The sequence below is a fragment of the Hypomesus nipponensis genome, chromosome 1, assembly GCF_054491055.1.
Source record: "Hypomesus nipponensis isolate SF chromosome 1, ASM5449105v1, whole genome shotgun sequence".
Taxonomy (NCBI): domain Eukaryota; kingdom Metazoa; phylum Chordata; class Actinopteri; order Osmeriformes; family Osmeridae; genus Hypomesus; species Hypomesus nipponensis.
In genome coordinates, this window is record NC_140361.1 from 4,222,641 (window position 1) to 4,246,339 (window position 23,699).

The window sequence follows — 23,699 nt, forward strand, 5'->3', positions numbered from 1 at the left end:
AAGTATTCAAGTGGAACACAAAAACGCTAAATTCAAAGGTTAAAAGAACAACGTGACCAAGATATCCTGAAACAAATCCCGAAATTGAATGGATACTCCAAGGCTGCTGAATCTTCATCCAGTCGAAGACAAGATCCACAGCAGGACTGCCAGCTAGCGTCGGCCATCGGTAATATTTCAGCGAATTTGAGAGAGTTGTGGTATTGGTACTAGTGTGTGTGGTATTAGTACTTTTAAGGATCTGAATACTAATCCACCACTGATTATATGATTTTGCCTCAGTAAAACATGGTGTGTTCTGCACTGATGCAGATGCTGTAGCCTACCTTTTGGTTAATAAAGCTAAAAGCGATTACCAGCTTGCAGTTGAACTGTGAATGCAGGGTATTCTGTTGCTATGCTGTTCATAGTTACATTACGTTCATAGTAATTGTTTTGAGGCTATGGAGGCAAATGGTTATATATTATTTCCACTTACATACCTATATTGAATATATACGTTCTTTGCTAAAGCTAGCTAGCTTCCGTTTTGTAAAAATAACTCAGTCTGGTGGAAGCTCGTTGCTAAATATTTAGAACTCACGTCATAGGGCTGATTCTAGCACTGTGGGAATGTAAAGAAAACACGGTAGAGTTGGCTGTCTCAATGTGTGTCTATGTCAGTTCACCCTATTTGCATGTGGACCTTTTCTAGTAAAGCACAATATTTAAGAGAGAGGGGGGGGGGGGGGGATCCGCAACAAATGAATAGGATATTTATTCATGATACAAAGTTGGTTCATTATACAATCAGTCTGTGTTAGAATAGTTTTCATGAACAGTGTAGCTAATTACTTACGCATATTTAAGGCCGGTCAACAATTTCCAGTAGCTAGCAGTTAATAGTGGGGCGACCTGTTATTGGTCAATGAAAAAGAGCGAGAAGCCGTAGCTACAATCTCGAGTGTAGGGTTAGGAGAGAAATAGCTTCGAGTTAACCTGTTCTGGTTATTAAAAGTCACGTGTCTAACTTCGCTGTAAGTTCTAGACCTGGGAATCATGCAATAATTACAGTAAATATATATTATTTGATCAATTTTGCTTAAACAAATTCAAGTCGAGTGTATGTAAGAAGAGTTTCGCTTGAATTCTGGAGTTCAGGGATCCGCTCGGGCAGGTTTGCCCTTAGAATGTACCGTCGGAAGGGAGGGACATTTATATCCTCCTGTTGATCCTGGAGAACGTCACGCTCTTCTCTCCTTTGGTTACACAATGCTGTATTCGGGGAGAGTGAGAGAATAGCATAAAGATATGCATAGTTTGAGAGATTCCTGTTCAAATGTTGTCAGTGTGTGACCGCGAGTTAAAGAGGCGCTATGGTATGGTACGGTATAATAGAGATAGTTAGGTTTAACAGCGTATATCTTATTTGATCTTAATCTTGTCTCAGGTCAGAGGAGAAATTACATAACTAACGATTGTCTAAAATTACGCCAGATTCACAAATTTCTCACCATGACCAGCTTTTCTCCATCCATCTCAGCTGTGAACACATAGTCTGGAAACAGGATGGTAAGTTTGCCTCCATCCATGGTGGGGATGGCCTAGGAGGGACAAACAGAGCAGTTAGTTGTATTTGTCAGCATCCTGCAGTTTAGATTGGTGTTCTGCCTTTGAAGAAGTGAGGATTCAGCTGCACATTGCATAAGAGCTGTAGGTTGCATACAGCCGGTCTGACTTTTATGATCACATATGGATTATAATCTCTGATCTTTCTAAAACAATTACAACAAGGAAAACATTTGTAGACAATTTCTCTATGACATAAAATATATATATATATATATATATATATATATATATATATATATATATATATATATATATATATATATATATATATATATATATATATATATATATATATATATATATATATATATATATATATATATATATATATATATATATATATACACATACAAACTGGAAACTACTGGAAATATATATATACATTTAAAAAAAATGCTGTCTTACCCTAAACTTGGTTCCTAGCATAGTTTCCAGTTCGGTCTCTTGTCCGATGGTGAAAATATTGGTCCAGGTCCAGTTAGGGATCTTCTGGGTCCAGGTGAACTTCTGACCCTCCTGACTCACCTCACTCACAACCTTGTGGTCCGTTTTAGCATTTAGCAACCCTGCAAGTAAGCAATCAAAATTAAGCTAGGCTAGGCTAGACATGGTTGGGTTTAGATTAGAACGTTTAAAGAAAGAAGGCAGGCATTTAGCTAATAAGTTCTCTGCTATACAGTTTATTTTCAGTCGAAAATATTGTTCATCTAGCTGGGCTTGAAGGTAAAATGTAAGCCTACCAATGGCTGCCAGGAACTCCTCGTAGTTCTGCTGGCTTTCCAGCTCGTAGGTCCCAGAGAAGGCCATGTTGTGGTTGAAGGAAGACTGGTACTGAGAGAGGAGAGTGAGAGAGAAAAGAGAAGAGGTGTGGTGATGTCACACACACACCACACACAATCGCACACACACACACAATCGCACGAGCACACTCCTCTGTTCACAGGGGTTCTGACTCTGCTACCGACTCACGCTACCACACACACACACATCTGAGGCACTGTAACACACGCATGCACACACACTCCGAGGCCCCAGAAGGAAGTGTCTTCTGACGTCCTGTGACGGAGGGCTACAAGTATGCAGCTACAAGTCTGGTTCTGCCTCAGCATTCAGCGTTACTTTCCTGACAGAAGCTGCATTGTTGAGTGTTTAGGGTGGCCGCTCAGAGAATGGCGTCAAAAGTGTTGCTTCATTCCTTCAGTTCACCCTCAGATACTGTTGTTTTATAGCCTGACATTGTCATAATCATAATTCTAGTCAGAATATGAGTCTGATAACTCTCCGTTGGGCTGTGACTATGGAGCCTGTTTCAACCGAACTCATAAAACAAATTGCTTCTTTGCTCGATTGGATAGACCTACAAACCAATCAGAGCAACGTAATATGTTGTTTGTTGAAAACGAACTTAACCCAAGCGCTCTTTCGTGACGTGGTTGATAAGTTGGGCTGGCAGCCAGGCTAGTTGTTTTAATAAATGTGTGACTATGCGGGTCAATGCCATGGGATTTGAACACCACACAGGAAGTTACATGTTGGGGCAGGTCGATCTTCTGTTTGATTAACAAAACCAGACATAAAATTGATTGATAATTCATTGCAGATCATGTATTAAAATATAATACACCCCCCTCCTTCCAAAAAACGGTTTCAGCTCAAAGTTGTTGCAAATGATTACAAACACCAGATACCATATTGTGTAGGATGTTACACAGTAAACTTTAAACTCTTGGCAACTGATACACATTTCCGAACCTGGCTTAATCCCAGTTCTGAGGCTCACCACTGGAGATTAGACAGTTATTTATGAGTAGTGTTGCTGGGTCCACGGTTTTCTCGCGGAATTGGGCTTCTTTTGAAGTGTTGCCTCATGTTACATTTTTTGTTCGCTGGTTTGGGTGGACCTATTTTGCATGCAAATTACATTAATATCTTTAAATAAAAATCTATATTTTAAATGAAATAATTTATTTATGCCCAAATCCTACCAAACTGACTCCAGATCAGCACATACACTGTAAAATGTTACCAGGATTTAACAATATTTAACTGCAATATTTCACAATAAATCATTGTATTATAACTTTACAGGCTTTAACTGCAATAATCCCAATATCATGTTGTAATGTAGAATTTACTGTGAATTCAATGTAGACACAGTAAGTTACTGTGAATGAAACGATACTGGGATTTCACAGCATTTTGTTGGGTTATTTCACAGTAAAATACTATTTTCAAATCATCCTTTGAGATAACCCACTACATTACTGTAAAACTTGAACTAATTTTGAGGTGGAAATGACGTCAGTTTTTGCGCTTTCCCAACCGTTTCTCTTTTCCACCATTTCACCTCGGCGCTGCCTGCCAGGATCGTGGCTTTTGCTCTGTAACGGTCAACTATCTGCAGGCATCCAATTTAGTTGCTAGCAATCTCTGTGTGTACTTATGTTTTACCTGTGCAGTTAATACCGTACTTCATTGATTTGAATAATCAAATCCAGTAGCGTTAAATCCGTCATGATTGCAAACATTTTCGTCTAGTTTGATGGCTAGCGAAGTCTCACATGGTCGATGCTTCAGCTACAGTAGGGTTGCTGGCGTCAGTGAAATAGGAGCAGAGTATGTTGCCTCAGCTAAAGATTTGTAGCAAGTACTGTTCAAATTATACATACAAATTTGTAGGTTTTTGCCAGCTCCAAATTTAGGATGAACTATTAGCTAACTCTGCTGTGGGTCAGTGCGAATGCTATTTTTATAGCTAAGTATTAACATTGGAGTGAACTAGCTAGTGTTGCACTGTAAATCTGTAAAAAGAGACACTCTTGCATAGCTTCAGTGTCCCTGTGCATACACAGGAGACAATCACTGCAAAAGAGCTGCAGTTCCGGTGCAGACAGGAGAACCTAGCAGAACGCCATCTCTGTAGCACTCCATCCAGTCCAGAACCCGGGGTCCTGAAGTCTCGACTCTTACGATACTCAAACGATGCGATGTTAATATACCTCTCTGATCTAACGAGTCTGGCTAACTGTCGTGACCTCTCAGGTGGGCTATGGCTGCGATGGAGAGCTGGAGAGATGGTTGTTCTGCTAGCTTCTCCTGTCTCTGCACAGGAACTGCAGATCTTTTGCAGTGATCGTTAATGAGCCTAATGACAAATCATGGTCAGAATTATGATGGCCCATGCTACACCCCCTACAATGGAAGCCAATTCCAGGTTGATGGTAAACAATATAAAACAGTACATGGGAAGTCCGAAAGTTGAATTGTTGAATTTAATAGTGAATTTAATACTTGTTATCATTATTAAAAAGTTTAAATTAGTTTTGTCTATGTTGTCTTGGTTCTTGCTTTGACTTTTAATTTAGCAACTCCAAAGCACGTTTGTGTGTTAAAATCACAGTTAACAAGTCAAATTTGCAGTATTTTGCAGTGTTATTTAAATTGTAAATTTACAGTAAATTACTGGCTACTAGTTGCATTACTTTTACAGTAAAAAACACAGAAATACAGACAATCACTGTAATTTATATACAGCAAGATGATGTAATTCCACAGCTACATACTGCTATATCACAGTAATCCAATGGCTTGACAACTGAAGTTACAATATACCGCTGTAGTTGCATTGAATTTTACTGTGAAATGTTTACAGTTCATTATTGTGAAACGTGGAATACATTACTGTGAAATATTTATAATAAATTACTGTGAAAGTAATGCAACTAGTAGCCAGTAATTTACTGTAAAGCTACAGTGAAATATTTTACAGTGTACACACATGGACATGGGGCATGCCTACGTACACGCACTGTGCGTGTGCACACATGCCTAATGCTCTCAGTCTCTTGAGCAAATCTCCTGAAAACTGGTTTTAATGCTGGCATACTAAACATTTGGTGTTACTTTGTAGATATTACAATAGATTTGGCAATGATAGCAATGCTGTTGGACTTTAAAAGCAGTGTGTATGGTTTGGCAGGTGCATATTTTGAGTTCTGATATTGGGCTGGTTTTTGGGTTGGTTTTATTGGCCATTGGGCTGGTTTTGGGCTGGTTTTGATTGACCATTGGGCTAGTTTTGTCACACAGACCTGGCAACCCTGTTTATGAGGTTCAGATAAATGGACTTGACGCAGGGAAATCAAAATCCTCTTAGATGTTTTCATCATAGCCTTAAACGCCCTAGGGATAAGAATGACATGTTTCTTGTTGAATTACAGCACATTAAATAAATGTATTGCTTCAAAATTCTTCCCTTGGAATGGGCCGTATCTAAAAATAGCTGTAGAGATATTTTCTTTGCAGGGATCATGGCCAGCAGAATCAGCTCAAACACCATGTCTCACGATGCTCAGGTGATGGATCTGAAAACAGTTCCCAGGAGTTGTCAGCTCCCCTTTCTCCTAACCCTCCCCTCCTTCTCTCCTCTCCCCACCATCCATCCTCTCCACTACCTCTTTCTCTCCCCCGCTCGCCTCACCATCCCTCTCCTCCCCCTCTCCTCACCTCCTCCCCTTCCTCCTCCCCCTGACTCAATGACTCAGCATTCTTGCATAATTCATGTGCTTTTTTTAATTTCTTACCTTGAATCAATTCAAGTAAAAGTTGTATTAAAATGGTATTTATTCAAATGAATACAAAGTAAACAAAGTTTGTTAAATCAGTTTGAGATGGTCGCCGGGGCAACGGTTATCTGAGCTTCCTTGCCGTTGCGCAAGGATTCCAGACACAGCCCCAACTTCCTTCCTGGCATGGCACTCCCCAAGATGGAGGTGAAGGCGCATCGGAAGTGTCTGTTGAAGGAGGCGTAGAGGAAGGGATTGAGGGAGGAGTTGGCGTAGCCCAGCCACAGCAAGGCCTCCAGGAGGACGGGGCTGACGCTGTAGCCCCATAGAGGGTGGACCATGTTGACCGTGAAGAACGGGAGCCAACAGAGCAGGAAGACCCCCATGATCAGACCCAGCATCCGGGCTGCTTTCCTTTCCTTCCTCATGGAGTTATGATGGCCATGCCTGGAAAGGCCCAGATGAAGCCTGGGGATTGAGTCCTGAGAGTGCCCAGATTGATGACCCGGCACGGAGGGTTCTTCTTGGTCCCCACTTGGAGGCCCTTGGTGAAGCCTGGGTCTTGAGTCATGGAGCTGCCCAGCCTTGTACTCCATGGCGTGGATCCAACTCGCCTGGCGCTTGGCAGCCAGGAAGATCCTCCCGTATGCGAAGATCATGAATCCCACGGGGATGAAGAAGGAAAGGGTAGAGGAGGCGACGGCGTACGGGGTGTAAAAGGCGGCCAGGCAGGACTGCCGGCGCTTGTGTTCCTGGCGACCGCAGTACCAGCCTGGGCCTGCAGGGCCGGAGTACATGCCCAGGAAGACGCAGAGTGAGGAGATGAGGAGAGGAAGAATCCAGCAGAGGAGCAGCAGCAGGATCACCCGTCGGCGCCCCATGCGGGCGGGGTAGTGCAGCGGGTCGCAGACCGCCAAGTAACGATCCAACGCCACGCAGCTCAGGTTGAAGATGGACGACGTGCACAGCGTCACGTCCAACAGGAAGTGGGTGGTGCAGAACGTCCTGCCGAAATGCCAGTGGTCCACGGAGCGCACCAGGCTGAACGGCATCACCAGCACGGCGACCAGGAAGTCCGCCATGGCCAGGGAGACCACGAAGGCGTTGGTGGGAGTCCTGAGCTTCCGGAAGCACGCCACGGAAACAGCGATGAGGAGGTTGCCGAGGACAGCGAAGACGGGGATGGGGAGGAGGAGGAAGGTGACGCAGACCCTGGCTGAGGTGCTGTGAAACAGGGACGTGGAGCAGCTGTTAAGAGGAAGGCTGTGGTTGTCCGATGAGTTGTTGTAGGCGGGGAGACACAACATAGTGACAGGAAACACCGGTCATTCACTTCCATAAAGACAGGCTGAAGGTGTCAATACATCCCCGACCGAGGAGAAGTTCAGATGGGTTACGGAGGTTTTTATCGCAATGTTAAGTGTAGCAGAATCCTTTTCACATGAAGGGTTCCACCTTGACAACTGGGGTAACTTTGCTTCTCTTCAGTAAGTTGGCTCAGTCCTCTCCCAAAAGTACATATGTCGCCAAGTCCTTCACGGTCTACTGTGCTGACTCCTTCACTCTCTTCTTGACTGCACAGTGGTCCTTGTAGATTTATAGAGGAGGCTGCGTGCTCAGAAGTGTATCTCCCTCTTCTCCTTGCCTACTAGTCTCTCTGCAGACGAGTCTCTCTCCACAACGACAGAACATGCAGAAGTCTGGGAGACAAAGAGGAGACAAGCACGGCCTCTGTGGTGTGGCGACACGATAAGCCATCTGTCTCCTCATAGGAGCCCGCCCACACCTTGTAACACACACACACACATCACATCTGGGTGTCCATGGACACACCTTCCCTGGTCAACCATTAACCTGTGGCTGGCTGGTGGGAAGCAGATGCGCAGCACTGCAGGCTCAGCTCACATCGACCCAGTCTGCCTCACTGGGTCGTAAAGCCTGTCCACCACCCCTCCCTCCCTCCCTCCCTCCCTCCCTCCCTCCCTCCCTCCCTCCCTCCCTCCCTCCCTCCCTCCCTCCCTCCCTCCCTCCCTCCCTCCCTCCCTCCCTCCCTCCCTCCCTCCCTCCCTCTCTCCCCCCCCCAGGCTTCTCTGGGGTGTTATTTCTCAGCATTCTCCTCACGTCCACTTTATCTGGATCACTCGAGGAGGGCCTGCTGTTTGCCTTGACAACAGGTGATCAGGAGTAATGGAACACAGATGTCTTATCACTGCCCTCCCTTGTCTAATGGCCTTGTTAACAGGTTGAGCTTGATGATTCAGAGTGACACTATTGTGAGCCCATCACCTGGCAACCGACTTACGCAAGTGTTGCCACACTTGAGGCACGTAATGCATTTGTTGTCATAGTTGTGTTGTGTAAAGTGTTTGTTCTTGTAATTTGTGAGTTATTTAGACTCTTTCAGATCGCAACACGCCACTGTAGCCACTAAATCCAAGGAGTCACCATAGGAATCAGGTTATACTTTATTTACCCAAACATATTATGCATAAACATACAGAGTGACAGTGACACAACACAATATCATCTCCCATTTCACAAAACGTGTTACACGACCACTTTCCTTAGTTGACTCATTTAACCTCCTCCTCTTCCTCCTAAACTGTGGTACTCAGGAATCTTGTCAGAACCAGTACTGTCTAGGTATATACATGCATCTGTCTCTTACTCAAACCCAATCCGCTCACAGTATGTGTGGTTAATCCCTGTTGATTCGCTGGCTTAACTCCATCCTGAAGAACTCTGGGAAATGAAGTCTGTTTGATGTTGTGGCAGGGTTGTCTCTGCCTCTCCTCTGCTGTGGGACCAGCACGAGTCTCCTCATGTCTCTCCATTTCCATTCAAATCCCTGTCAGGAACGACTTAACTGGAACATAAATCTCTGTTTGAGATTCAGATCTTTTGTCCATTTGGAACCCCATGAGGACGATCCCCTGAAGGACTCAAACGTCTCCAAACTCGGCAAAGCTCGGAGTCACACACTCTCCGGAATGCCCCTCCCGCTCTCCCCCGCCTCCCTGCCCCCGGCCTGTCCGAAGGTGAACGCGAATCCCCCGTCCCTGGCCCTCCTCCCCCCTGCCTCCCCCCTCAACGTCCCCTGCTGGCAGTCAGTGGGAGCCCCCGGCAGGAGGGGGGGAGAGGGGGAGGCGGCAGGGGGAGGGGAGGATGTGCTCCTCCCCCAGATGAACAGCGCCTCCCCCTCGGGGCAGGTGGCCAGCCCCTGGGCCAGGTACCCTGGGCCGGGGCTGGGGCTGGGGGAGGCGGCGGGGGAGGAGGGCAGGGTGCGCTGGCTCCCGTTCAGACACCCGGAGGTGTGCTCGGTGGAGCACTTGCGAGAGTGTCCGGAGGACTGCAGGTGGGACGAGCGGTACTGGTAGGCCCTCCAGCCTGGGCGTTTCCTGCGGTGACACTGGCAGCGCAGGATGCGAATGAAGGCCAGCTTGAACTCGCGGCTGTAGCAGGGGTAGATGATGGGGTTCAGGCAGCTGTTGAAGTAGCCCAGCCAGAAGATCACCTTGAACAGGGTCTCTGGTGGTCGTAAGCTCGCATTGAAGGACCCTGGAGACACGAGAAGACCATGAACATGTTAGCGTTGGGGATTTACTTGTAAGTATGTTTGAGTTATTTTATACATCATTCAATCTTTTGTTGTTTTTGTTGTTATAATGTTCAACACGAGGACAGTGTTTTGAGTGTAATTTCAGTGCATATTTACATCACGCAGTCCTTAGTGTTCTTATTCAAATCTGCAAGTTCTCATTGTGTCCAGCAGGTAGCAGCACAACGTAATTCTATTCCTCCTGTGAGCCTCGTAAAACACACTGACAGCTTTGAGATGTTCAGGTTGGTTTGAGATATGTAAAACAACAAATTGGAGGACATTTCCAACAAAACAAACTCAGTACAAATACCAGATAAACAAATCTAGGAAAGACGAGCTATCCCCCTTTTCTCAGTTACAAGACAGCAGCCCAGTTGGGCTTGTGGCTGTACTGTTTGTGTCAGTTCTCGTAACTACATTAACAGATGACCTGGCATTCCTGAAACCCATCAACCCACTCACAGCAAGTGTCTTAAGGGGGAAGTCAGATCTGCTAAGGGCTTTAAGTTAAAGAATCTCATTAAAGGTAATGCTTCTGAAGTCCTAGGATCAAACATCCCTTTAAGAGGATCTTCCCCCGGAGACACCCCTTATCTGTAACCTAGCAGACCTCCGCTGAGTGACATGGAGGCTGGGTACATGGAGAGCACTATGGAGAGAGAGAGAGGATAGAGAGAGATGGAAAGCGACAGAGGGATGGGCATCTAGATTATGTCACAGATTATGTCATTTTAAGTCTCTTTTTTTCCATCTGCCTCTCTCTCTCTCCCTCCATTTCTCGTCCCCCCCCCCCTCCTGCGGGCTGACTCGAGGCATTGTTGATGAGAGGAGAGCCAATCTGAAGAGCTGCATCTCAGGAATGAACGAAGGATTAACACAGGAAGTGTGTGTGTGGGAGACAGAGAATGTTGGTGGAGTCTGGGCGGGTTGGTGTGTGTGTGTGTCTGGGACGGGTTACATACTTGTATTTGGTGTGTGTTGACTGTGTGTGGGGGGGAGAGAGAGAAAGAAAGGACAGAAAAAAATAAGACAGATATAGAGAGAAATAGAGAGAAGAAGAAAAAAGAGAGAGAAGAGAGAGAGTGTGAGGGTCCCAATTCCATTCCTGTCGGGTGGTGAACGCTCTGTAATTCTCCCAGTCATGTGTTACAAGTCAGTCAAGTGGAGCTACTGCTACTGCCTGGCTCAGAACAGACAGATAACTCACCCTCCTCATCAGGTCTGGACTGGGCCCTGAGAAACGGCCCGGGACTTTGAAACGCAGACCGGCCCACGGCCATTTATTATTATTATTATGTATTTTTTGAGTTATGCCGTTTGACCGGCCGTTCAGGAAATCTGCCGACGGCCAGTCCGACCCCACTCCTTATAGACACTGTCCATGACAGGTTGATTCAGCCACTTGTACATAAAGCTGGTATAGGGAGAGAGGAGTGAAGAGAGAGACGGACAGAGAGGGGCCTACACTTCAATGCTGTTCTGCATTCTAAGCAGAGGCTTCACTCCTGGGTTGCGTAACCCTATTGACTGTGGGGTGGTAGTGTTCAGGGGTGAAAGTGGCATGTGAAAATACCAGGACTAGGAACCGGACACATCCATCTTCATGCAACGCCAAAACACATACACCAGGAACGTTCTCTGTCTGCGACAGTGAGGCTGGCGCGCGCGTACGCGCACACACACAACCCCTAAGTCTTTATTTTGCTGTCTCTCCCTTTCTCTAGGGGTCTAGGTTTCTGTTTTCCCCTCTCCCTCCCCCTCTATCCCTGCCTTCCTACCCTCCCTCCCTCTCTCTCTGACCCAGGTCAGGACCTGGACGGCACCCCGCCAGGGTACCAGTGTGCTGGGAGAGTACCAGTGTGAGCTGGGAAGCTGAACGTCCTCCAGAGGGCCTGTATGTGACTGGCAGCTTACCCAGCCAGGGCCAGCCAAGGCTGGGCAAGGGCAAACACAGCTGTTGGCCCCCTGGTTCCGCCTCTAACCTCAGAGCCCTCCAGGGACAGGGTCATGGACCACTGGGCTGGGTGTGCGTGCTTGTTTTCATATAGCCAAAATATATAAATATAAAAGCTTGTGTTTGTGCATGCGTGAACGTGTATGTGGGGCTGTCTGTGTGCGTGTTCACTCCTACACAGTTATAGGGTTAGGGTTGGTTGGTAGACGGTGTGTCGCTGATAAATATTTGATCTTTTTAATCTTAAGATCTTTTTATCTGATAAACTACTGGTTCTCCTGGAAGTCTGTGTGCTTTCATAGAGTCCCACCACAACACAGGCAGCATGCAGACAGAGGGCTCAGAGCAGCTCAGGGATCCAGGAAACCATCCCTCTTCGTGACCCAAACTCTGCCCCCTGAAGTCCTCGCATGGCGGCACTACCAGAAGGTCATGTTTGGACCTTGCTGGTACAGGGGTGTTTACTACAGGCTGCTGTTAAGGGTTGGTGTTGGGGTGTCTTGCTGTTCCTGGACCTATGTATGTATAGACGCTGTCAGCCAGTCTGAACCAGTGATTTACCTTCAACAGCGCCTCAACAAAAACAAACTGCTCTGTAGACAAACACACACACACACACACACACACTTCCCTGAACCGAGACGCATACACTTTTCTGTAACTTCACAGACAGCTTCCTTTGTTTAAGTGCATTTTGGGCAGCTTTGTACATTTGTGTCGCTATCACCATGTTTATGTTGAGTGTCAACAGCCCCAACTGTGTTGTTTGCCAAGGAAGTGGGAGGATAGCAGGATGGCAGGAGGACAAAAGAACAGGGGGAAGAGAGGGAGGAGAGCCATGGTGGGGGTGCAGAGAGAGGGAGGAGAGCCATGGTGGGGGTGCAGAGAGAGGGAGGAGAGCCATGGTGGGGGTGCAGAGAGAGGGAGGAGAGGGAGGTTGACTATTGTTTCTTCTCTGATCCCTACTTCTGTGAAAAATGTGTTTTGCACCCAGAAGAAAAACACACAGCACATCATTCGGTTGCACAACACACACGCTTGCACGCGTGCGCTCGCACACAATGCAGGGACATCTCAAGGAAGCCACACATCCTGTTATTCTATTCCCATTTTAAACAACCGAATCAATCGTAATTTACACCCTCTTCCAAGCGTACACTCACATCCAGATGTGATTAAAGCACCGGGATGTTCTAAGATGGAAGAGTGTGGCGTAATACCTTCATGGAGAAACATGGGATGAAGTTTTTCCAGTCCTTTCACACTGTCACACCCCAGCTAACCCTGTGGGTGGGTGCCCCCTACCCCCGGGTCACACCCCAGTTGTACCCTCCAGCCCTCCATCCCTCCAGCCCTCCATCCCTCCAGCCCTCCATCCCTCCAGCCCTCCAGCCCTCCAGCCCTCGCTCCAACACTTAGCACTCCCATTACTCTTCCCTTCCAGACACCATTTCAATTACCCTCACAAAAGCAGGGCCAGTGGCCTCACTACACCAGCACTGCACACACATGTGTATATATACACACACACGCATACACACACTTGCCCACAAAGCTAGAAACACAGGGTAGCAGCGGTTGTGAGTGTGTGCCATGTTTGGGCACGCAGCCAGCTCAGTCTATAAATGAGGAGCTTTCACGGGACATTAGAGCTGCCACGGGGTGTTAAAGTGTTGAGGAAACACACACACTGTTACACAGCCTGATACACACACATACATGGAATCACTGACACACACACACACACACACACATGAATACATACACACTCACACACAGCACCAGGGGCAACACTGAAAGAGGAAAAGAAACACCATTATCCCTGCAGGGAGGATCCCCTCCTTGAGAGATTACACTGGAGGATTCACAAGTGTGTGTGTGGCTGTGTGTGTGTGTGGCTGTGTGTGTGTGGCTGTGTGTGTAAATATATCTCAGCGGAGAGGGAAGGCATCGCTGAGACAGAAGTTCTAGAAAGTATAACTGAAGCTGCCATTACAGTAATGTGTGTGACTGAGAAGAACAGGTCTCTCTCTTTTTTTCTCTCTCACACACAAACCCACCTTCACACTTCACACACATACAAGGTAGTGTAGGTAGAGTAGGTAGGTATGGTTGTGTACTGTTGTGGTGTTACATACAAGTCTGTTAGCCTGACAAACATGACACAGGCCTCCAGCAAGGGCCTGGGCTCATCTGGTGATTAGATTTATATAAACAGGATCCAGCCCTCTCCACATTCTCTCATTCTCTTTTCCTCCTCTTCCTCCTTCGCCTCTCCATTTGTACTTTTTCTTCTGCATCTCATCGCTCATCTTCCTCCCCCCACTTCTGCCTTCCTCCTCCTCACTCATCCTCTTCACCTTCCTTTTCTTCTTCCTCCTACCCCTCCTCCTACCCCTCCTCTATCTCTCCACCCTCCCTGCTTCCTTCTCCGTCCTCCTACTCTTCCTGATAGAACACTGTCGAACCCTGGTCCAGATCTCCAGAACTTTCCCAGAGTTCAGTTCTCTCTGGTATCTCATTAAGTGTTCCTCAGGGCTGAGGAATCTCCTGCTGTACGACCTTACATCGCGACCTTGTCCTGCTAAGGAACGAAAGCTATGTATCTAAAATAATATGCTATCATGAGTTTGTGTGTGTGTGTGTGCATGGATCTGTGGTGCGTGCTTGCGTAAATGGAAGATGTATGTGTTTATGAGTGCATGTGTATGCATGTGTGTGTGTGTGTGCGTATGTCTGTGTGTCTGCATGTGTATTTATGTGTGTGTGCGCATGTACGTGTGTGTGCATGTACGTGTGTGTGCATGTGTATGTATGTGTGTCTGCATGTGTATTTGTGTGTGTCTGCATGTGTATGTATGTGTGTCTGCATGTGTATTTGTGTGTGTCTGCATGTGTATGTATGTGTGTCTGCATGTGTATGTATGTGTGTCTGCATGTGTATTTGTGTGTGTCTGCATGTGTATGTACGTGTGTCTGCATGTGTATTTGTGTGTGTCTGCATGTGTATGTATGTGTGTCTGCATGTGTATTTGTGTGTGTCTGCATGTGTATGTATGTGTGTCTGCATGTGTATTTGTGTGTGTCTGCATGTGTATGTATGTGTGTCTGCATGTGTATGTATGTGTGTATGTATGTGTGTCTGTAGATGGACGTGTGTGTTTGGTGAGGCGTGGCGGTAGGCCAGGGCCCCGGTTCACATTCCCACACAACTTACTCAAACACACAAACACACACAATCACAGGCTCTTTTAAGGATAGTCGATTACCAAGAAAAGCAGGGTTGAATGAGGACGCACATTAGTAGACTAGGAAAAAGATTTCCAAAGGCTGTCAAATACTACAGATGCACATGAGAGCCCATACAAAGAAGCCCAAGGAAATATTGCTAAGTCCATATTTTGAGATAAATAAACTGGATGTGGAGTAGAGCGGTGTGTGGGCAACCCTGTCCAGGTCTGGGTGGGGGGTAAAGGGGGAGGAACATCTCCCTGGTCTGGAGAAATCTATAAATAAATATAAATAAATATTGATGTTATCTTAACACCCCTCCCTCTTCCTCCTTCTCCTCCTCCTCACCAAAGCACACGCATCACCCTCGGCAACTAAACAGGCAGTTCTCCACACTCTGTATTGTTTCATTTCCTCTGCCACATTTTAAAAGCTGTGGGGGGTGAGAGTAGGATGGAGGATTGGGTTGAGTCTTAGCTACTGTCTGTACCCAGTGCTAGTAATGGGAGATGTGTGTGTTTGTAGTGGGAGATACGTGTGTGTGTGTGTGTGTGTGTGGGGTATTAACTAAATATGTAGATTACACTAAAACAGACTATTAACTCTAAATCTCTCTCCTCTACTTCGGAGTCTGTAGGATCCGTTTGAATCCAATCAGCACAGGAAATGTTCGCCAGCTAAGACTGGTAAAGACTGGTCAAGACTGGTTAAGACCCTGGGAAATACAGACAGTGCCACAGTATGAGTCACGACTCCTCTCTCAAACCTCTCCAAGGCCAATCGTCTCTCTCAGACGATGGAGGTCTGCCCTGTGTGAGAACACTCAGCCAGTCTGTCTTCAGACATGTTCAGGGACATCCAATCGTCATCACTGCACAGCCAGCACACATGTTGCACAAGACTTCCATCTGAGCTGGATTTAGTTTCACGTGTGTGTGTGTATGTGTGTTCTGAGAGACGTGATCAGAACCAGACCACGGCTGAACTCCAGAGCTGGGAGTGTCTCCTGTTCTGTTCTCCAGGTCTCTGTCAGGGACCTCGTCGGCGTGGTGACAGCGTCACAGCAGGCTGTGTCCAGGCGGTGGGAACAGGGGGTCAGCTGTGGTTGCTGTGTTCTGGGTGTGAGCCTGGGCTCGTCTACTCTGGGGTGAGATCGATGAGGTGCAACAACAGGGAAAGATGCCGTTTGTGCTAGGTGACGACTTTCAGTTTTTTTTTTTACAATCGCTATTTTCAATACTTCTAGCAATTTTCCTAAACTCTTAACGCACCAACACACCTACAACACATAAAACAATCATACACAAACACGATACACTACCAAAACACTAACACATTCTCTTTCAACAGGAACTTTTAGTCAATCATAGCACAATGTCATAAAAACACTAACATCAGATGGAATTACAGAAACCGCATTCTTTTATATTTGTCAGGTTTCACAGTATTTTGATTATAGATTGTTTTGCACTGCAGTTTCTTTTGAAGCCTCTCTGTTGGGTTTAGTAAATGCATGCATTTAGTTTCTTTTGCTGCAGAAATTCAGTACAAAAATAGATGACCCATCTCAGAGTTGCTTTATAGAATGTATGGTTTATGAAAAAGAAGACGGAGAACTGCTGCAGTAAATGCTTGCAACATCACATTACTGCAAGATAACAGTAATATGCAATATAGTTGCCAATTACAGTATTTCAGTTACCCACCACCACGCATTCTAACTCCTCTCCATCTCCCTTGCCCATTACCCACTCCTCTCCCTTGTCCTGGTACTTGTCTTCCTCTCCCTTGTGCAGGCAATATTCTTATTTTCTTCATGTTGCTCAATATTGTTCTTTTTCCACACAAGATCAGCCCAAAGAGGTCCTCTTTACTGTCTATATACCATATGGTCATGCAATAACCTCAACACCTGAGTGTTTCCTAGTTGGGAATCAGCTGTGATTTATTTGCATAACTTCAATCAGCTGTTTCTCAGTAGCAATGGTATAAAATACATATATGTATACATAAATATATAAAATATATTTATGTTTAAATTCACAATATGAACAGCTGTTTACTTTGACTTTAGCCAATACGTTTGAAACATGATCATTTAACATGATGTTCTCTGTTCTGACATACAGTGTGAAAGCATTGGTAAATTAGGCAGTAAAAATTTATTGTTTTTGTCTTGGTTGAGCTTGTGTGTAAAAGAAGTTCAAGCATTTTAAATTTGTGTTTACTGAATGAATTTTGTGTCAAAGCAACAAGAAATTGGTTACTTGTGTAGCCTTATACGGACGGATATCGTGCTAACTGTGTCAAGAGGTAAGGAAAATTGTTGGAAAAATTGATATAGCGATTGTAAAAAAAACTGTAATCTGGCGAAGGGAACTTTTCCTTTTAGAATGAAGCTCATCACAATCTGGCTCCAGGTTTGTTCCTGAACTTGTAGGATGTTCTCATTCCAGAACTTGGGTGATTAGAAACAGATGTAACATATAGCCACAACACACACACACTCACACACACACAAAAGCACACACACACACACAAACAAACATTACGTTTATCAAGTCAAAGCCGCTGTACCAGTGAAGGCTGCCAGTGAAACCATATTAGTCCCCAGAACTGTGGGTGATAAATCAAGCCAGTAGATGACTAGTGACCCGAGTTCTGTCCTCCAGCTTCCACCACTGCCAGTTAGAGAGGTGATTTATACAGCAGTAGGCTTATGGATGGTCCCCAAGCGCCACTAACACTTACATCCTCATACAGTAATCATGACAAACGTCCTCTCCTTCCAACCACCAGCAGAGACACTTACTGATGCCATCAGGTGTCATATAAATACAGAATGTATGCCATATTCCCAGAATGATTTTTCAGTTGGCCTAAAATATACGGATACATGTACTACTGGTTTTACAGAGGGGTTGTTGTGACACAATAATTGCATATAGTAAGATAACATGTAAAAATGACCTACCCATGGGCAAAGCGAGGAAAAATGGAAGCCAGCAGAGTGTAAACATGCCGACCACAACTCCCAACGTTTTTGCCGCTTTCTTCTCTCGGGAGAACTTTAAAAGTTTCACCGTAAGAGAGCTACGCGTCTGGTTCCCGCGGCCCTTTGCGGCGCCACTTCCGCTGCTCCCGCCGTTGTCCTCGTGCATCTGGGAGCCCTTGTGGATCCTGAGGGTAAGCTCGCCGGAGTTCATTCTCTCGCGCATCACGCCGGCCTCCAGGTTCTTCGTAGTCCGTTTGGCAACGATGTACACCCGACAGTACATGGCCAATATAACGACTAACGGGATGTAGAAGGAGCCGAGCGAGGAGAACAGCGCGTAAAACGGTTCCTCGGTGATGAGGCACACAGTATCGTCCGGCGACGGCGGCTGCTTCCACCCAAGCAACGGTCCGATGGAGATGACAGTGGACAAGACCCAGACGCCGAACATGGCAAGCAAGGCCCGCTTCTCCGTCACTATGCCTGGGTACTGCAGCGGGTAGCTCACCCCGATGTACCGGTCTATGGAGATTACGCACAAGCTCATGATGGATGCGGTGCAGCATAGCACGTCGACAGCTGCCCAAATGTCACAGAAGATCCGTCCAAACACCCAGTAGTTAAGGATCTCCAGGGTGGCGGACACGGGCAGCACTGTGGTGCCCAGGAGCAGGTCAGCGATAGCTAGGTTGATAATAAAGTAATTCGTCGGTGTCCTAAGGTGCCGGTTGCACACCACCGAGAGGATGACGAGGATGTTGCCCACGATGGCGAATACGATGAAGGCTCCCAAGACCAATCCGAGAGGGATGGCACGGGTGAGATCCACCTCATCGACCACGGTTTGGTTTCCCGTTGAGTTGGTAGAGAAGTTAGATTCTGGGGGTGGTAATGGTGTCCCCAGCAGAGTTTTGTCGATAAGTTCCGAAGAACCGTTATTCCAAAAGTTTGCCGCATCGTCAGTGCTCAGATTCATCTTGACTAAACAGGTACTCCATAGCAGGCTTCAAATCACTTGCAGCTGCAACAGGCGAAAATGAGCAACACCATGCCAAAATAAATGTGTATTGCTGGACTGAGTATTAGCAGGCAACGTGTTGATACGCATCGGTTATTAAATCTTCAGTTTCCATATTTTGTAAAACGGGTGCCTTTCTGTCACCTAATAAAAAATAGCACGGAACGTGAACCGAGTTAATGCGGCTCTGGCCCCTTTAGTTCGCTAGCCCTCCAACTGTCTCACTCCCTCCCTCTGGACAGTGTGCTCTGTTGAATACTGAAGAGGGAGCAACGACCCCTTATCCTTTCACTGTACCCAAACCCCTGCGCGCACAGACTGAGGCGAGCTTTCTCGTTGGTTCAGCCTGACGTTTGAGTTTGTGAGACTATTACCAGTGACCTAAACCTGCTATATGACGTGTATGACGTAACCACCCAAGAATGCCCGCAGTTACAAATATCTGTGCAGTCGGAGAAAACGCGTGTGTGTTTATACTGTTTGGGTTCGTTACGCACGCAACAATCTGATCCCTGCCACTGAAGACTGAACTGGTGCGTTGATCCGGGGACGTTTTAAGAGGTTGTGCGTTTTTTAAGATCTTCTTTTTACATCTTGTTTAAAATGGGTATAGGCTCTGCTGGTGATGTTTTCTGATTGGCCTTGATCTTCCCTCAGCATGCCTGCTCCTCGTCCATTGATAGTATATAGCGGGACTAGTTCCCCCTTCTCAGCGTGAGAAATGTTTGAAATGCGTGAGAAACACAAGGTGCTGTGTGAGAGCGTGAGCCATGGCTGAAATGCGTGAGACTTTACAGGCCAAGGTATAAGAAAGTGGGCATTTAATATATGTAGTAATTCCAAATGTTTGCTCTTTGTTTTAATCGAAAGTATAACGTTATTTTCTCTCTCGACAAGAGAAAAGAACCAGGTGCACTAATAGTCTCGAATTGCACATTTGAACCCAGTTTGAACCTGTAGGTCTACTGTAGGTTGCATGTGAAAGAGATTTAGAACAGTCCGAGTGGATACACATGCATATAAGTATCCTACTATTTTCAATGTGTTTTGGTAAACCCTAAATGCCTGAGGCAGGTATTCCAGTGGGTTAGAGAGCCTCGATCTCACTGGAGGCTAGAATAATGTGTCTTATACACACATATCACATACCGCTAAGCATATGCACCAAATAAATGCCTGAGGCACATTCAAGTTCCCCCTTAGAGGAATGATTTATTTTTGACTCAAGGTTCTCTAAACCAATCTCGTCTCAGTGTGTCTGTTATAAGATCTTGTAGGATCACTGTTCTGTCTATAAATGTTTCAGGTTTGCCATGTGATCCGTCATGGTCCAACTTGGTGCTTAGACTCTTCATTCCAGAGATACCCTCTCAATCTCTCCATCCAGCATGAAGGACCACTACAATCTGGGTAATATGAAATGTTTTTATAAATAAATCTAGCTAGGTTCCATCTCCTCATATCCTAAGTAGGATTTTAGTGCATGGTTTTATAGTATTATTTTCTGGGCTTCCCATTAGATGGAAAACCTTCAGAACTGAAATAACATTGTTGCGTTTTTTCTCTCTGTTTGTCAAGTGCTGGGTGCCAGGTCCTGCTAGAAGACTAGGAGGACTGTCTCTTACCTTTCGTCTGGAGGAGGTTTGTGATTGGTCCAGATAGCCACCACAGCCGTGGAGTCCTCAGGATCAGATGGTCAACTAGCCACCAGGCTACAGGCTACTGGTACATTTTACAAGGAGAGAAAACACATTGTCATCTTATTATAATCTTTTTTAACTTTTCTAGTTTGTATTGTAGTGTGAGGTGTACTTCAAGGCCATGCAAAACATGATCAGATGAAGAATATCAGTTTATTTAACATTTATGTTACATATTTAAAGTAATCATAGATCAGTGAAGGATAATTGTTTACAGACTTTACAGTACAGGAGTGGAGCAGCTCGTAGTTAAGTGTTACCTAGGTTACCCAGGGGTTGTCCAGGGTGAAGACAGAGAACACACTACTGACGAAAAGTTGTTCCTGTCCAGTGAAGTGCATGAAGGACATACAGTAAATAGTTGTTTTGGCCCGGAACAGCTTCCTTTTGAAGGGAACAATTACAACCAAGCTGTTCTCAACACTATCAGCCCAGCGCAGCCTCTCTCCCCAGCCCGGTGCAGCAGATCCAAGCCCTCGGATGTACGACTGAGAAAAAGCCCCTAAATGAAGCGATGTGTGGAGGAGCCGGTGAGCAGGGGCTGCTCGGTCCTGAAAGGAGCTCAGAGCTCAGAGCTCAGCCTGAGGTAATGGAATGCAGATTTTAACGAGGAACTTGGATTCCTCTGCATACATGGAGAGCTTTAGGGCTTGAGACCTACGTCCAGGGGAGCATGATGTTCTCCCTGTCGATAACCCCAGAGGTCCAGGGTGAGGGGTGAGGAGGTGAGGGGTGAGGGGTGAGGAGGTGAGAGGGTGAAGGGGTGATGAGGTCATATACCCCTCTTGGAATTTTCCTCCTCTACCTGTTCTTCATTCCCACTTTCACATCTCCATCGTCGCGGTGATGACACAGTATAATTGAGTCATATGCCAGCTGCTGTATTCTCCACACAGGCCAACCTGGCCCTTTAGTCACCGCTAGTGTAGGGGGGTAAATATTGTCCAAACAACCAAAACGAATTCCCCTATGGTTTAAAGGAAGATGGGAAACTGAACAGTGTATTAGCATGAACTAAATAATGCCAATACCAATAGAATTCCAGGTATTTGACTCTATGGGTTAAATCAGAGCAAGAATGGTCAAAGTACGGTTAAGTGAAATACGTATTTAATAACTTTGCAAATGAATGAAATCAATTACAAGGCAAACATGTTACAATATGAAAGTTTTCAATCTTACCTACTCTACCATGATCATTGTAAATCAGAGAGAAAGCAAGAGGTGAGGAAGGAGTAGGACAGTAGGACAAGGCAGAACTGAGGAGAAGGTCTCAGGAGATGAAGAATCCAAAGAACAATGCATTACAATTCCCTTTATACACAAGAACAACCAATCAGACCACATCTTGAATGGGGTGTGAGAGCCATCAAATTGAGACCGTCCAGAAACTCCAGACTTTAGCATATGAGAGGTGGGGGCAGGTTTGACACCCAGCCTTACAATCCTCCCTCTTGGACACAAAAGCACATGAAAAGCTGCTGTGTTCATCGTGTGATAACCTGCACCCATAGGAAAAGGAACTTGATTGCAGACAGGTCAACATTGAGATTCTAATGGTCATGGCTATTGCTCAGAGGATCACTTTTGGATCATGGCTAGTGCTCAGAGGACCAATTTTGGATCATGGCTATTGCTCAGAGGATCACTTGGAAGAACCTTTGTATTGGCATGCAGACGTGCCCTTGGTTAGCATATTCCTGCTACTTAAGTTCTTGTCCTGTTACAGCAGAACACAATTGGAGCACAGCACTTGGTTAACAATGAAAATGGTAAAGTTTGGAGTGGTCTGGGGTCTGAGTGAGTCGGATTGGATACAAATGGAAATTAGTGAGACAGTGTCCTAAAACTCAAATGGAAAAAATAGGTGAACAACAGTCCTCCATTTTGATAGATGAGAGGTACACAAACATATCATCTAGCAGATGAAAATGGCAATTAAAACAAAAGCGTTCTTGGGTCCAAAATAAACAAAACATAAATTACACAGCAATCATAAAATAAAATACAAGTTATACCAATCTACATTTACAGGTCAGGAACCATTGTGAGTTTAGCTAAAACCTAGAACATTTACCACCAACTCTATAAAACACACAAAGGTACATACTGATCCATAATACCCAATACTCATCCACACAAACCAACATAGGAACTAATGGATGGACAAACCATATGCACTATGCATATGCAGCTAAAGGAACTGGAGCAGCAACAAATAAACTGTCCCGAACGAATCTTTGAACTACAACAAAGACTAAACACAGGGGTAATACAGTAGGAATGTAGCAATATCACAATTTGGACCTGAATTAAGTAAATGTAAAAGATAGTTGGAATTGCATGTAATCACGTTAAAAAGTTTACGATTTGGTTGTCTTGATAAAGGCTCAGCTTATGCTGCATGAAAAATGGGGGAGGCCTACCCTTTCCCAGATCCCAACATTTGGACTCAGTGTGACCACTTCTTAGACAAGCACGACAAAATCTAACTTTGTTGTTAGCATAAAACAAGCGTGTGGGTGGAATAGGCATATTCCTGCCAAGATCCCAACATCGCATTTCGGTGTGTCCTTGTCTTTTACAGAAGTTACACTGTATATGATGGGGCTGCTGGGGCTTGGGTTTTGCCTCTGTCGCCATTTTTATGGCAGCAATGCGTGGCGGATCAGGAGCACGACGGTTCTTTGTAGAACGCGGTTTGGGAATTTGCGCACCAATTCCACTCTCTGTGTCTGAACACTCATTAGTAGAATGTGAGCCAGCATGGCTGGTCTCTTCACTGATTTTATTAGCGGTGTGTTGCCTTGTGGCACTAAAAGGTGTCGCTGCTTTGAGGACAGAGTTGAGAAGACATTTGCCAATATAATGTACAGTAATCTTCAATGTTTGTTTCTTTTCTGCTTTCTTTTTATGGACTCCTACAGTTCGCCAATGTTCAATTATTTCAGCTAGCGTAAAATCAATTTTAAGACCGTTCTTGTCTTTCTTGCTCAATTGAGATAACGTTCGGTTAACGCTAAC

At 45.6% G+C, this 23,699-nt stretch overlaps 3 protein-coding genes and 1 long non-coding RNA gene across 4 annotated transcripts; 1 reads left to right on the forward strand and 3 right to left on the reverse strand.

Moving 5' to 3' along the window:
- Positions 1 to 40: 40 nt before the first annotated feature.
- On the forward strand, positions 41 to 21,200 carry LOC146302093 (uncharacterized). Its single transcript, XR_014755505.1, has 3 exons — positions 41 to 169; positions 20,282 to 20,385; positions 20,554 to 21,200. It is a non-coding gene; the product is annotated as an uncharacterized LOC146302093 (long non-coding RNA).
- Positions 740 to 3,390, reverse strand: LOC146302094 (gastrotropin-like). The gene is made up of 4 exons (XM_084698970.1): positions 2,352 to 3,390; positions 2,017 to 2,177; positions 1,494 to 1,583; positions 740 to 1,254 (listed from the first exon to the last, which is right to left on the reverse strand). Exons 1-4 carry the CDS (start codon positions 2,416 to 2,418, stop codon positions 1,195 to 1,197), a joined length of 378 nt encoding a protein of 125 aa, XP_084555096.1. The 5' UTR covers positions 2,419 to 3,390; the 3' UTR covers positions 740 to 1,194.
- Positions 6,158 to 7,483, reverse strand: LOC146302095 (5-hydroxytryptamine receptor 4-like). Its single transcript, XM_084697406.1, has 2 exons — positions 6,732 to 7,483; positions 6,158 to 6,623 (listed from the first exon to the last, which is right to left on the reverse strand). The coding sequence occupies exons 1-2, from the start codon at positions 7,481 to 7,483 to the stop codon at positions 6,272 to 6,274; spliced, it is 1,104 nt and encodes a 367-aa protein (XP_084553532.1). The 3' UTR covers positions 6,158 to 6,271.
- Positions 8,624 to 19,305, reverse strand: LOC146302096 (alpha-1A adrenergic receptor-like). Its single transcript, XM_084702131.1, has 2 exons — positions 17,937 to 19,305; positions 8,624 to 9,734 (listed from the first exon to the last, which is right to left on the reverse strand). The coding sequence occupies exons 1-2, from the start codon at positions 18,931 to 18,933 to the stop codon at positions 9,151 to 9,153; spliced, it is 1,581 nt and encodes a 526-aa protein (XP_084558257.1). The 5' UTR covers positions 18,934 to 19,305; the 3' UTR covers positions 8,624 to 9,150.
- Positions 21,201 to 23,699: the final 2,499 nt, after the last annotated feature.

Coding starts and splice junctions, on each gene's coding strand:
- LOC146302095 (XM_084697406.1), bottom strand. CDS start 7,483: ATGTTGTGTCTCCCCGCCTACAACAACTCATCGGACAACCACAGCCTT. Junction 6,624..6,731: donor CTCCATGACTCAAGACCCAG/GCTTCACCAAGG, acceptor GGGCCTTTCCAG/GCATGGCCATCATAACTCCA.
- LOC146302096 (XM_084702131.1), bottom strand. CDS start 18,933: ATGAATCTGAGCACTGACGATGCGGCAAACTTTTGGAATAACGGTTCT. Junction 9,735..17,936: donor TTTCCTCGCTTTGCCCATGG/GTAGGTCATTTT, acceptor TCGTGTCTCCAG/GGTCCTTCAATGCGAGCTTA.
- LOC146302094 (XM_084698970.1), bottom strand. CDS start 2,418: ATGGCCTTCTCTGGGACCTACGAGCTGGAAAGCCAGCAGAACTACGAG. Junction 1,584..2,016: donor TGCTAGGAACCAAGTTTAGG/GTAAGACAGCAT, acceptor TGTCCCTCCTAG/GCCATCCCCACCATGGATGG. Junction 1,255..1,493: donor ATGGAGAAAAGCTGGTCATG/GTGAGAAATTTG, acceptor CCCCGAATACAG/CATTGTGTAACCAAAGGAGA.